General features: G+C 40.4%; 1 protein-coding gene across 1 annotated transcript in view; it reads right to left on the bottom strand.

Annotated features, from left to right (window-relative positions):
- The window catches only part of CHIC2 (cysteine rich hydrophobic domain 2), a 45,573-nt gene extending 36,051 nt beyond the window's left edge, over positions 1-9,522 (bottom strand). Inside the window, exon 1 of the mRNA XM_004460605.3 lies at positions 9,061-9,522. Coding sequence (XP_004460662.1) covers positions 9,061-9,179 — 119 coding nt within the window. The 5' untranslated portion in view covers positions 9,180-9,522. The remainder of the gene's footprint in view (positions 1-9,060) is intronic.
- Positions 9,523-14,580: the final 5,058 nt, after the last annotated feature.

Here is a 14,580-nt window from a genome sequence, read left to right as displayed (position 1 = left end):
AAGATGTGATAAGACCTATGAACATATGAAGTAGAAATTTCAGACTGAAACTGAACACATGGGTTATACAGATGGCAGATGAAGACAGTACATTTCCGTATGGGATCAATTCTTAGCTATTTCAGCTGATGCTCTGAAAGTACTATCTTATTCAAGAAGCTAGTAAAATAAAAAACTTACTTAAATCATATATTAAATTCACGCTATCATAAACCTCAACACTATGCACACTCCTGTAACAGTCTGCTATTAGCATTTTACAAACTTTCAACTCTTAAGATATTTTCAATTATTAAAAGACTATTAAATTTATTGTTAAACGGTTAAGTATGGATACATTATGTAAATGTATCCTGTAAAATTCATAGTATTAACCTTGGATGATAGAGATTCAACTGATCCAATTCAATTGCTTTAAATTATCTGTTCCAGATTAGGAAAAACAGGTTTTTTTATACTTTTAAATTTTTATATATTTTAAAATATTATTCATACTTACATAAATCCTATTAGCAAAAATGATAAACCAATTTTTATATATTTTTAAATATTCTTTATACACAAATCTTATGAGCAAGAACAATAATGATAAATTGTTATTTAAGACATAAGGTTGGACTGGTTTATAGTATAGACTATCAAAAATATTAATTTCAAGTAACATTTACAATTGAGTAGTTTAGAAAGGGCAAAAGAAGGAGGCTGGGTACATAGGAACTCCTACACTAGACTAATCAAGGACTGCATTATTATAACGCACATTCAAAGAGAATTTTTAAAAAGTCATCTGGCAGGAGCTGATTTTATTTATACACACACAAGCACAAAAACACACTCACTCTTATCTATCAAAAAAACACAGGGAGGTTATCCCGAAGCCCAACCAACTCTACACTAAATGAACTTCATTTACTAGATGTTAGGATAGCAAAGTGCTCAAGTGAGGGGAGGGACTTTTCAGGGTCCTTATGAGAAAATTTTAGCCCTTATGGGTCCAATTCAGTTTGAAACACAAAATATAAAAAGCAGAATCTTTTCCTCATATCTAGTGAATACAGATCATTGTTTACCGCACATTCTGTAGCTAAAGGTGCCACTTTATGCAGCTCCTCACTTCAAAATCTATGATCATGTGGGAATGCCCCTCTCCATTTCTGGCACATAATGTTCTCCTGGCATGCTAGCTGCCCTTTAGCAACAAAACAGGAAGTGCAGGTATGCCATTAAGACAGTCCCCAGGCAACATTAAGATTCTCTGACCTCACCATTCACAAAGCCAAAAACAAACAAAAAAACCTGTAGAATCAGATGGCAAAAATGGTCAATGCTATGTTTTTTCAGGCCTTGTAGCAAAGTTGTGAAATTTGATGTCCTACAGCCAGAACTGCAGTACCTTCTTTATCTAAAGATCACCACCCTAGCCCAGGCCACTACCATGGTTCACGTAGACTGCCGCCAACAGCTTCCTACCTCCAGGTTCACTCTAATTCCTCTATATTCTTTCTGGCTCCTACTTGAGTTCTCCAACCTCATTTCAAGGCACTATCCCTTTCCTTCACTACATTCCTGCCATGATACAGAAGTATCCTTTCAGTTCCTCAGGAAAGAAAGCTAAGCTCACTCTGGCTTCAGTGTCTTGACACCTGCTGTTTTCCAGACCAAGAGTCCCCTTCACAGGACTCTCATTACTTTTCATTTAACCTCTCTAATCACATTATTTTCAATCACATCACTTTACTGCTCTCCTTCATAATAATCTTTGTCAATTAGTTGTATACTCCATGAGGGGGACTGTGTATTTCATTCACCACTATATACCAAGAGTCTCACATAATAGCTGGAATAAAATGGGAATTTAATAAATATGTGTTCCTTATCAGAAAACCTCATTAAGAGGTAATAATCAAAAAATACTCTAAGCAAACAATATGACTATCATACTACCCAAATACAAAGATTCAAGCATCTAAATCTAGCATTTAGAACTAATTTCTCTTACTTCTAATAAAGATTATTTTACTTCCAAGCTACAGCTGATCAATCAAATAGAAGAGAGACAAGTAAACAGGATGCAACAGCCCACAAATGCACAATTCAAAAGAAAGTGCCATCTAGAAAAGGTCCTCAAATCCCAGCATATCTTACTGGCCCCTAAGGACCTCACTGTGTACCAAGAGTGATATTTGATTTTGATTAAATCATTCCCCTAGCCAAGCAGCTAAATTTCTATTATAATCAGGATGTTGTTTTAAAGTAGGAAAGTTTGCAGGAAAATGGTAAAGAGTAACAAAAATGTGCATGCAAGGATAAACATCAAAGTACACGATAAGTTAATTTATTAAATGTCGATCATGTATTCATTATATATATTATTTCTGACTCTCACACCTAACTGATGAGGCAGATACAATCCCCTTTTGCAGATGGGAAAACTGAAGTTCAGAAAGGTTAATTTGCCTATGATTAGGACGTGTCTGAGGATTGGAAATGACCTACTTGGTTTCAAAGACCACGATATTTCCACAGTATAACCCATGACTTTCCAATGTGTTTGATATAAGAATTTCATAAGCACATATTAAAAATAAAATTCCCAGAGGAACAAATGTAGCTCAAGTGCTTCAACACCTGCTTCCCAAGTATGAGGTCCCAGGTTTGATCCCCAGTACCTCCTTAAAAACAAAAATAAAAAAATAAAATTCCTAGACCCTGCCCCTAAAGATCCTGGTTGGGGAGGTCAAGGGTAAAAAACTAAAATCTGTATTTTTAACAAGTGCTCTTAGTGATTCTGACACTTGGGCAAGTTTAGAAATTTAGGATTTAGGATGCTTAAACATGCTTAAACAGATTGGTATACAATCTGTTTTATAAATGGATTCTGAAACAAATAATGAATAATCACAAAAAATACCTATACAGAAGATACTAGCAAGGACAGATGACTTATCTGTGGATACATGTTATATTTAAAGTTTAATTCAATAGAGAATGAAATCTTGAGTAGCTTTTCAGTAGATTAGAAAACTAAGCCAAGTATACATAAGGTGAAGACTTAAAAGATTCCCTTCTGAGTATACAGTTGGTCCTGTGTCGTGGCCTTTTAACCATTTAGGAACTCAAGAGCAGCTTTCAAATTAAAAGTATTATTCTTAGAGTAATATTATTAGAACAATGTTATTACTTAAAATGATAGTGTTTGATAAATTATCATCAATAATTCAATGTAATTTATTTATCAGCATTTAGTCTCTGTATTACACTTAGCTAGTTGCATAAAATGTTAGGGAGTAATTAATTTCACATCTCTTGGTTGGTCGAAATCCAACACTGAATTGCCTAGACTGAAACACCATGTGAATTTTCAAATTTAAATATGGTAAAACTGAAACTTCACTATCATAGTCCTCATTTCTTCAAGAAAGTTTACCCAGTAAGAAGTTTTAGTAGTTGGTCCAACTAAAATGCTTAACTTTTTTTCATATTAATTACCAAAGATGTTCAATGTTATAGTATATATCAAATTAATTTCCTTTCAAATTATAAGGAGGTAGGCGCCATGTCCAGCCGTGAAGGTGGTAAGAAGCAGTCCTTGAAGCAGCCCAAGAAGTAGGCCAAAGAAATGGATGAGGAAGACAAGGCTTTCAAGGAGAAACAAAAAGAAGAACAGAAAAAATTCGAAGAGCTGAAAGCCAAGGCTGCCGGGAAGAGCCCTCTGGCCACCGGTGGAATTAAGAAACCTAGCCAAAAGTCGCTGCTCCTTATTGTGCCCGAGGCCATAATGACCCTTGCTTTCATTCCTGTTTAAGCATCCGATTCCCTACCATAACATCTTTTGTCCCCTGAAGCTAGAACAAAGTTTTGTCTTGGAGCCTATTGTACATTTAAGAATAAACTTTTGTAGAAAAAATTATAAGGAGTAAGAAAAATCTCTAGGGAAAAATGTCTAATGTAAGATGACAAGTTCAAATAATTTAAAAATTGTTTAAATTTTTAATCTTTTGAATATGATTTTTAAGAATTCTATTTTAAAATATTGTTTTCCTTTGTTAGGTGCAGCAGGAAGAAAATGGTGATTCCTCTGGCAGATGTGGCAAGATCCAAAGAGGTAAGCAATTACTTTATTTAGAGAATTTTTCAGAACTTATACTCCAGACACTATATTAAATAGTGGAGAAATAAAGACTAATAAGCACAGGTGCTAACCTCAAGGTACTTTACAGTCTTCTGAAAAAAAGAACAAGGTCTTCAAAAATCTCAAAACTAAAGATTTAGTCTTTAAAAGTGAAATATGCCTTACATATTATGCTAGGTGGGAGAATGGAAGAGGGAGTCATAAAATTTTAAAACATGCACGCAATTGTTTAATTAAAATGATTCTGTCATTTAGGCAAATCATGTCCCAGTTTGTTATTAATAACCACAGCATTTGACAGTAGTCTTGAAATACTGCTGCATATCAAGACAAAGTGTTATTAACTCTACCATTTGGAAGGCCAATAAACACTGAGGTGTTCTTGTGATGTCTCCTATATGAAGATCATATTGTACTCCAAAGCAATTTCTAAACTTTTTCATTTCAAGTCACACTTCCAAAGCTTTTAATTTTCCACAACATACTTAAAATGAAGACAAGCAAAGAGAGTGATGTCTAACAGAACCATAAAAACCGGTGAAGACTGAGGAACTACTTGTAGAGATAGCAAGATTATACCTCAGAAGAGAATACACCAAGACATGATAATTTGGGGCAATTAGAAGAAAATAACATTAGAAACAAACTGTCATCTTTAACATTTTTCCCTAGAGATTTTTTACTCCTTATAATTTGAAAGAAAATTAATTTGATATATACTATAACATTGAACATCTTTGGTAATTAATATGAAAAAAAGTTAAGCATTTTAGTTGGACCAACTACTAAAACTTCTTACTGGGTAAACTTTCTTGAAGAAATGAGGACTATGATAGTGAAGTTTCAGTTTTACCATATTTAAATTTGAAAATTCACATAGTGTTTCAGTCCAGCAAAATAACTTGGCTCTATTACAGGGCTTAAATTAGAAGTCAAAGATTATGAATGCTCTAGGAAAGCCCCAAATTTAACTCTGATATAGGAGAGGCATGAAATGAGAAAGGAGAAAATATTATCAGTTATGGTGATATACTAACTAGAAAGTAGTGACCTAAAACTAATTTTAAAAGCTAATGTTTTGGATTAGCACATTCCTTAAGAGTTATCATCACTGTGAAATATGAACATTCTCAACAAAAATCAATATATTTTGCACAAATTTATTCTGAGGGGTAAAGAACTACATAATTTTACAATACTAGCCAGTCTGGTGAACACTATCTAATAAATCACTCACTTTTTCCCACATCTTAATTACATAATAAGACTAGTCACTCTGAAAAGTCATCTAGTCAGGCTCTACAAAAACAGGAAGTCTACTTTTAAATGAATTGTGAACTCAAGTCTTTTAAGTTACAGATATATACAGATTGTATAATTATACAATATTAGCAATATAATGTATCGTTTCCCTCCCTTCCTTCCAATATCACTTTTCTTCAAAATATGTTTCTGTACAAGATTTGTTGGAGTTACCATCTTCTTCCTTTACTGCTACACCCAAATCTAACAATGGAAGAAAATTATTATGTTCATTCAGAAGATCATCAAAAAAGAATATTAACCATGATGGAAATGCAAAGTAAAATCTGACTAGAGTCAATATGAAAATGTCTGTAGAAAAAACACATTAAAATAGACTTTGCTTAGCCGAATTAGACATTTTGCCTCCTTATGTTACAAAAATCTGATTATGTCCCAAACTAGCCTAGACATGTGTAGTAGAAAGGTAACTCACTTTCTCACATCACCACAATGATACAACAATCATATCATATGAGAATACAGGGGTTTCTAAAATAAGAGTAATACTGTAACATTAAAGTGGGGGAGTGGAAGGGAGGAGTAGAAAATATTTAACAGCAAAGGCCTATTCCAAAGTAAACTCTGTGAAGAACACTAGGACTGTTTTAAAAGTTTATATTTAAAGACAAGAAAAACTGAAAGTGCTCAACAGTCAGAGCAACAAATTAAGCACCAATTTCAAAAACCTTTATAAGTGCCAAATGAACTACCCACTGGTATAATACACCTATGAATTATGCATGACAAAGTCATGTAAAATAAAATTTTGTATTACTATTACCAAACTCCATGTATGCATATGTATGCTTAGGTCTTGCAGAAAGATCCTTACTATTTCTTATCATACAGTAATTTAAGCTGATACAGCTGTTCACAAACAGAAAAAGAGAACAAAAGTGTATCAATGTTAGGTTTAAAAATAGTTCTGGGGAAGCAGATGTGGCTCAAGTGATAGAGCTTCTGCCTACCATATGGGAGGACCTGGGTTCAATCCCTGGGGCCTCCTGGTGAAAAAGAAGAGAAAGCATGCCTGTGTCCGCTCGAGTGCCATGTGGTGAGCCAGAGCCCCGCGCAAGTGAGTCATGCAGCAAGATGATGATGCATCAAAAGAGAGACAAGGGGACAAGTCAAGGTGAAGCACAGCAGGGACCAGGAACTAAGGTTGCACAACTGACAGGGAACCTCTTTCCACATGAGAGGTCCCTAGGATCGAATCCCAGTGAATCCTAGAGGAGAGAAAATGAGAAGAGAAGACAACACAGACAGCAAAAATAGCAGGACAGAAGGAGGGGAAGAGGGAAAACTACATAAATAAACCTTCAAAAAATATATATATATAGTTGTCCTTATTTTTTAGTAGTCACTTTTGTTTCTCAAAATAGAAACTATTTCTGGGGAGGATAATCAACAAAGGCAACCTTTACTGAGCATAGTACCACATGCTGTGATGGCTTCTTTGCAAGCACTGTCTCATTTAATCCTTAATGATCTTCAAAGTTAGAGACTATAACTATCCCCATCTTAACCAGAGGCACAAATTCAATAAATTTGAACCCAGAGCCTAGAACTGAGATAATCAGGAGAAAAGGGAAGTGACTGAGGGAGATAACAGAAATATTAACTTCCAATGTAGAAAACATTTATTAGTAGTATATATTTCCTCCTTATGTTCTAGAATAGTGGTTTTCAGTCCCAGTTACAAACTGGACTGTGGGACTTTTTAAACAATATGGATGCCTGGGCCCCTCTCAGCCATTTGGCCTTCAAATGGCATGCGGTGGGCCCAAGGAGAATATTTTTTAAAGCTGCCCAGGTATTTCCAATGGGCATCTAAGACTGAGAACCACTAATAATTCTCTCCCACCCTGTTACTCTCTCTCAGGAGCCAGCTACAATCAAATTTACCTATCATCTATTTGCTGCTGGGCACTTGGCCCATTATATTTTCAATTTACTCAACAAAGTACTTAGTTTTTCTTCTCCAAATGTAGCTGGACACTTTTAAATAACAAACTTGCCAGTCATTGTTTGACAGGAGGAATGAAGGAGCAGGGAAAGGGCAGATAGCATGAAAAAGTTTGACAATTCCTTCTTTAAGCACCTGTATACTCCTCAGGTTTAAAACAATATAAAAAGGTCATAAGAGTCAAATCAAAAACTAAATGACAGGTCATAAGACTTTAAAAAGTTCTGTGGCATATACATATTTTTAAAAATTTATTATCTATGACATTTGGTTATATTTATTAATTCAGCTAGAGATGACAGTTAAAACACTTAAGTAACTGTTATTGCAGTGAATAAATTCCATTGTCTTCTCATTCCAATGATAGCAATTATGCAGTGTTTTTACCCTGTTAGTCACCTGAATATAAACTAACAGTTGCTAAAGAAATCAAAGCATTACATAAGCATATCCAAACAACAATATGGTTGGTTATATCATACATTGAGAAATACAAGGATTTTGCTGACAATCTTGTATGAGAAATCTTGCTGTTCCACTAAAGTTTTTCACAGTACATCCCACTCACCCTCGATCAAAAATATTATGTATCGGTTCCAAACATTCTCAGACTTGCTGGTCCTTTTATTTTATTGAAAAGGTGAGGTACAGAGATATCTGACAAGTATGAAAGTTTGATCTATGATCTGAACAAGAGATCTAAAATGAAAAAGAGCATTACCACTTCCATTTGTACAAAATTCGAACCTCTCAGAGAAACATTACAAAACTTCCTGCTTCCGGACAGCTCATTATTTGGTTTAAGTCTTCGCATTCCTTTATTAGTCATGAACTTTCAGAAAGCTTGCGTTCCTTATTAATATCAAGAGACTTTTAAATGTTCCTACTGGTACTTACAGGAAACCTCATCAAGTGAAGAGGCCCTCCTAGAGTTCATGCCCAAAGGAGGGACTTAGATAACAGGAAGCCCTCTCGGCAACCAGAGCAGGGTAATGTGCCCATGACGCAGATTTTTAAAAAATGAGTTATAAACAGTACATCCTCCTGGATATTTTTACTTTATGTTCCTTTACGATATTTTATCACAATTAACAGGAACGTGGCACTGGTTCTGCAGAAACTAAACTCTGTAAAAAACTTGGAAGACCGTGGGTAGGTGTGAGACACAAACACAACGACAGCAAACTTCATTACTGATTGTCACCGGGGTCTTAAACGGCCCAGACCTGGCCTCGGAGCCATATGTCACTAGGCTCAAAGGCACAGACGAGGAGAGAGAACCACAGGGTGAATGGGTGAGAAAACAAGGGTCAGGCACCTCTTAAATACGTGTGCTTCCACCAAAGCTGAACGGTGGCCCGAAGGACAGACCCTAGAACAACAAAAAAAGCCTTTCCTACTGGGATCCGTCACTTCGCCCGGGCCTGTGGCGCCTGTTAAAAAGGGGTGTGTGGGGAGGAGGAAGGGCAATTTCTGTCCCCACTTGGGAGACCTAAACAAATGAAAATAAAGCAAGTTCTCACTTCCTGGTCGCCTACTCTTCCCAAAGGCCCCCAACAGAAGTCGGGCACCGGGAAAGAGGGCTCCCGAGGACAGCCAGGGGCCCACCCCCGCCCTGCACCTCCCGTCCTCACCCTCACCCTCTTCCGGGCCTTACACGGTGACGTGACCGGAGCCGCGGACCACCACCGGGTCCGGCGAGTACTTGAGCAGCTGCTCCTCCAGGGCCCGCTCCTCGTCCTCCTCCTCCTCGTAGATCTCGTCGAAATCCGCCATCCCGCGCCTCCGAGGCCCCCAGCTCCTGGGGCTGCGGCGGGCGTCTGGGCCGGCGAGGCGGCAGAGGCTGAGGGGAGTCGCTGGTGCCGGCTCAGAGGCCGCTGAGCTCGCTCGTGGCTGTCGGCTCCGGCTACAGGAGAGACGGGGTCGCGGGCGCCGCCGCCGCCGCCATTACCATCAGCAATAACAACAACACAATGTCAACATCCGCCCCGGGGCGGACACCTCCACCAGCACCGCCGCCGCGGCCGCCGCAGCAGCAACTCAGGCAACCACAGCAACAGCCGGAGCCACCCGCAGCGGGAGCAGCCGGCTAAGACATCGCGAGACTTCCCGGGAACGCGGGCGGGCGGGCGCGCGCACGTGGCGGCGGCGGCGCTCCCAGGCCGCCTTCCTGGCGCCTGCCCACGCCTCCTCGGCGCGCTCGCCCTCGCGGCCCCACCCTCCGGCTCCCGGGGGCAGGGGGGGTGCAGCGGTCCGGGCAGCGGGCGGCTCTGCGGGCCGCAGGCGAGGGCCTGACTCCGAGAACGAAGTATGTACGTATTCAGTGGAGCGTCCAGTTTCCCAAAGTGATCTCCAAACAAAACAGCTAAAAATTAAAGCCCTGGTTTTCGTCCACGTATTTCGGTTCGTGAGTAAAAAGGGTAGAGTCCTCCCAAATTGAGGAGCTCAGCCGACACACTACAAGCATTTTTGTCCCAATTCAAACATCTTGTCCCATTATCCCCTTAAGTATAATGCAATTTGTGAGATCAATGATCCTGCTTCCTTACAAGAAAGGTGATTGTAGTCATGCCATGAAACAAAATTGATCAGTTCTCCAGATTAGAAGATGCAATTTCCTGTCCCAACACCCTCCTCATGATTACCCCTTTTCTTCCCTTGAATCCCTTTCACTGTTTACTACCACCACAGCTACCAAAAATGTTTAACGAATTCAGTGGCTTACCTGCCTAAACCACTGGTAAGGTCCTGTGGGTCCAGAACCGCTGGCATATAAATGGACCAGGAGCTGGGTGGGCTCCTAAGGAAAGAGTCCTCAACGGTAGGGTATACGGTGGAGGGAGGAGAGGATGGTCCCGTTCCATCAGAGGCGGGTCAGAATTTCTGGAGGATGGTGTTCATGTCCAGGCCCAGGCAGTTCACTTTTGATGGGCTGTTGCTGAAGTGGAGAATGTGCAAAGGAGAGCAATGAAGACCGTGAAAAATGCCAAACAATCTTTTACTGGGAATGATTAAAGGAAATAATCATGGATTATCCAGGAAAAAAAGGAAAAACACAATAAGTGTGTCAGAATTGTCCATCTCCCCAGAGAACATTTATTTATTAATTCAACAAATATTTTCTCAGCTCCAACTCTGCAGCAGGCACCATGCACGCATGTGAGGGTGTATATGAAGGAGGTATAGTCTCTGCCTTCCAGGAGCTTCTTTTTGACTAAGACAAGCAATTGTAATCCTCTGTCAAGGGCTCTCAGAGGGGCACACACAAGGGCTCATGGAGGAAGCTTGGTTTAATAAGCAGTGGCTAACAAAGTGTTCTGGAGCCTGACTGCCTGGCTTGAATGGCAACTGTATCACTTCCTATGTGACCCTGGGCAAATCACTTAACCTCTCTGTTCCACATTTGTAAAATAACGTACTAATAGTACCTACCCCACAGGGCTGCTCTGAAGATTAAATGGCTTAATACTTGTAAATTGCTTAGAACAGTGTCTGGCACACAGTGAAGGAGGGTTGACATTAGGTGATCTCTAAAGCCCCATCTGACTCATTGACTCTATGAGGAGCACCACAATTTCTACCTTTTGTACTGCTCTACTACTTATAAAACAGATACCTAATACATCACTTAAGAGTCCCCAAGAACCAAGGAGAATGAAATTTATTACTTTGTTTCAGAGATACTATGTAACTTTCCCATGGCCACATGGCTATTTAATAGTCAAATTCAGGGCTTCAGCTCCAGCACATTGAAGAGGCCACACTCCTGAGTTTCCTTCTTGGTAGGAACCAGGAATCCAGTGGCTACACTCAGTAGAAGAAGTGACTGCAAAGGGGAGGATAAGAAAAGGGAACCAGGGGCAGGAAGGTCAGCGTGTTCTCAGCGCAGCCCACACCCCTTGTGCTGTGGCTGTGAATTCAGCTTCCTGTAGAAACAATGGTCAAATTAAGAGGCTGGTGCCCCAAAGTATCAAAATCCTTACATAGCTGACAACTCCTCAAGGGCAGTGGAAGTCAGCACAGCTCCTTAAATATCCCACACCTTCCACGGGTGCTCCAGAGAAGTTCCATAGAAGGAGTTCCAGAGAAGGAGCTCAATAAATGTCACCTAAATTGAGACATGTCATCATTAGTACTATTTCCAGAATGGCATGAGTTAATGAATCTTCAGAGGACTGTAAGAACCTCACCCTTACCTTAACACTGGTTCAATGTGGGAGAAATGTTCTTATTCTAAGATCTATTCAACAGAGAGATCTTTGTAACTCCCACTGCCTGGATATAAGGTAAGGACTGCCTTATTTTTGTTCTTCCTATTTTGTTCTTCTCTTTCCTGCTCTGTCAGAGTCAGCAAGAGGGTGTGGAAACTGGGAACAAGGCCGAGAAAGTAAAGGAAGGTGAGTCAAACATTTTTCTGATAATAGTTGACATCATAATCCCAAACTCCACCCCATGCCCTCCAGGGTCCAGTTTCCTATCAAACTCCTTCTCCCATCACATATTTGGGATGAAACACCCTTTTCAGTATATTTTCTCTCTTTCAGGTGCTCTCCTGCCCTCTCCCTTAATGACTCTTCATTGACTTCCCCTTTGTACCCCTGCCTCACACATTTTCACATTTACCTTCTTACCAAAAAGTTCAAAATTAAACAGGATAATGCCTCAGGAGCCTCAGGAGTTGATTTTAAGGCAACTGTTCCTCAATTTGAAAACATCCAAATTCTACCAGTCTAGCTGAGTGACCTTGGACAAATTCAACATGCTGAGCCTTCTTTTCTTCATCCTAAAATGGAGCCTACATTAGGGAGTAGTTTTCAAGGATCAAATGAGATCATGTGTGTGAACATTCATTCATTCATTAAACAAATATGCACTGAATGATTCTTATGTGCCACACACAGTGCCAGGCACCAGGGATTTAGCAGTAGGACAGTAAACAAGGCACAGTCCTGCCTTCATGGAACAGAAAGCCCATTGGAAGGACTGACACATCATTAAAAAATAACTAATTAATTAGAATTGTGATCAGTCCTGTGAAGAAGTGCAGGGAACCATGAAGGTAGTTAATAGATCTAACTTACCCTGAGAAATCAGCAATTCTTCTCTGGGGAAATGACACTTTAGCTGATAAGCGGAGGTTAGCTAAGCAAAGGCATGAGGGTGGAGAAGTATAGAGAGAAGAATGTTCCAGACAGTGAGAATAACATGTTCAAAGACCCTGAGGCAGAAAAGAGCATGGCTCAAATGAGGTACAAACCAAGACCAGTGTTGCTGGATCATAGTGAGGAAGGCAAAGTCAGGCTTGAGGTGGGGTCAGAAAGGTTGGCAGAACCTTGAAGGCCTTGGTAAGAAGCCTGACGTTCATCCCAAAAGTAAGGGAGACACACAGAGAATTGGAAGCAAGATGTGCATTTCAAAATCTCCAGATGGGACACTAGTGGTCCAGCATAGCGTGCATGATTCTCCCCTTTTGAAAACTGCACTCATATGCTCCAGTTTTCTTTTAGGTAAATCCTATCTTCCCCACTTTCAGTACACATGGTCATGTTAAGCGGACAGTATCCCCAGTTTCAGAAGTGAGCATGGACCTATAGAGCCTGCCAATCAGAGAGCATAGCATGCCCTAGGGCACAGTAGGACCAATGAGACTCAATCCAAGACTTTTAATAGAACTATTAGGAAGAAAAAAATAATTTTTTCTATGACTCTACTAGCAGCCATCTTATTCCTAAAATGGTAGAAATGGCCCAAGAATGATGCCAACAACTGAGGAAAGCAGCACCAAGAGATGAAGCAAACATGGTTTGATGGTCGTGTATAAGTCCCCGAGTTCAACCACATCTAAAGATCTCCCAGGTTTGTAAGTAGAGGCTGATGAATTCAGTTTAGGGAATGAGAGTAACCCAAGTAGAGATGATCAGTGGAACGTAGATAAACAGAGAGATTAGATCGATGGATGGATAGCTGGGTGGGCAGGTACGTGGATAGATATAAAAGACTGGTAGAAAGAGATATCTATCCAGGCTTGAAAGAGAAATCTTGGCAGGAAACAAATACATTTGGGATCCATCTACTTAGTCATAAAAATGACCAAGATATCACAAAAGCTGAATGAGATGGGCTAGGGAGAGAGTGAGAAAGTAAGAAGACCTAGGATGTAGGAACTTCAATGATTAGGGATGGGTAGAGGAGGAGGGATTGACAAAGGAGACTGAGAGGGAGGCCAAAGTGGAATGGGTTGAGAGACTATTACAGCACAGAAGCCAAAAGCAGGGAACAATAAAAGGAGCTAGGAGTGTTCCACTGGGATGCTGCAGCAATGACCAAGTATGAGAACCAAATGCTTTCCATTGTATTTAGGAGAATATGAAACAGTGGGGACAGACTCAATTTCCACAACCAGGAACTTGACAGAGACAAACACAGAAGACCATTGGCTCTACAAACCCATAGATGCCCTAGATCAAATATAACGATTAAAAAATAGTCATACAGGGAAGTAGACATGGCTCAACTGATAGAACGTCCGCCTACCATATTGGAGGTTCAGGGTTTGATACCCAGGGTCTCCTGGCCCATGTGGTGAGGTGGTCCACGTGCAGTGCTGCCGCACACAAGGAGTGCCGTGCCACACAGAGGCGTCCCCCGCATAGGAGTGCCCCACGCACAAGGAGTACAGCGCATAAGGAGAGCCGCCCAGCACGAAAGAAAGCTCAGCCTGCCCAGGAATGGCGCCGCACACACGGAGAGCTGACGTGACAAGATGACATAACAAAAAGAGACACAGATTCCCATGCTACTGACAACAACAGAAGCAGACAAAGAAGAACACGTAGCAAATGGACACAGAGAATAGACAACTGGTGGGGGGAGGGGGCAGGGAAGGGGAGAGAAATAGAGGAGTGGGCAGGGGCATGACAGACAGTTGCCTGTCACTGCTGGCAGGGGTCCCAGATGTTCTTCCACAGATCTCTCCCCTACAGAGAGTGATTCACAACAGTCCGTTGTTTCTGTCTTGTTTTTCGTATTTGCAATCCACTCCTGGATAGGGATGGCAGTCTTAAGAGTAACCAGACACTATTGGTTAAGCCTTTCACTTTCAGCAGGGTTTCCTATGCTGTATATAATTACTTTTTTATATTGTACTTATAGCCCCTTCCCACAATTGTGACTAGAT

The sequence above is a fragment of the Dasypus novemcinctus genome, chromosome 1 (assembly GCF_030445035.2).
Source record: "Dasypus novemcinctus isolate mDasNov1 chromosome 1, mDasNov1.1.hap2, whole genome shotgun sequence".
Taxonomy (NCBI): Eukaryota; Metazoa; Chordata; class Mammalia; order Cingulata; family Dasypodidae; genus Dasypus; species Dasypus novemcinctus.
Note: the sequence above shows the minus strand (reverse complement) of the source record. Positions and strands in the feature narration are given on the sequence as shown.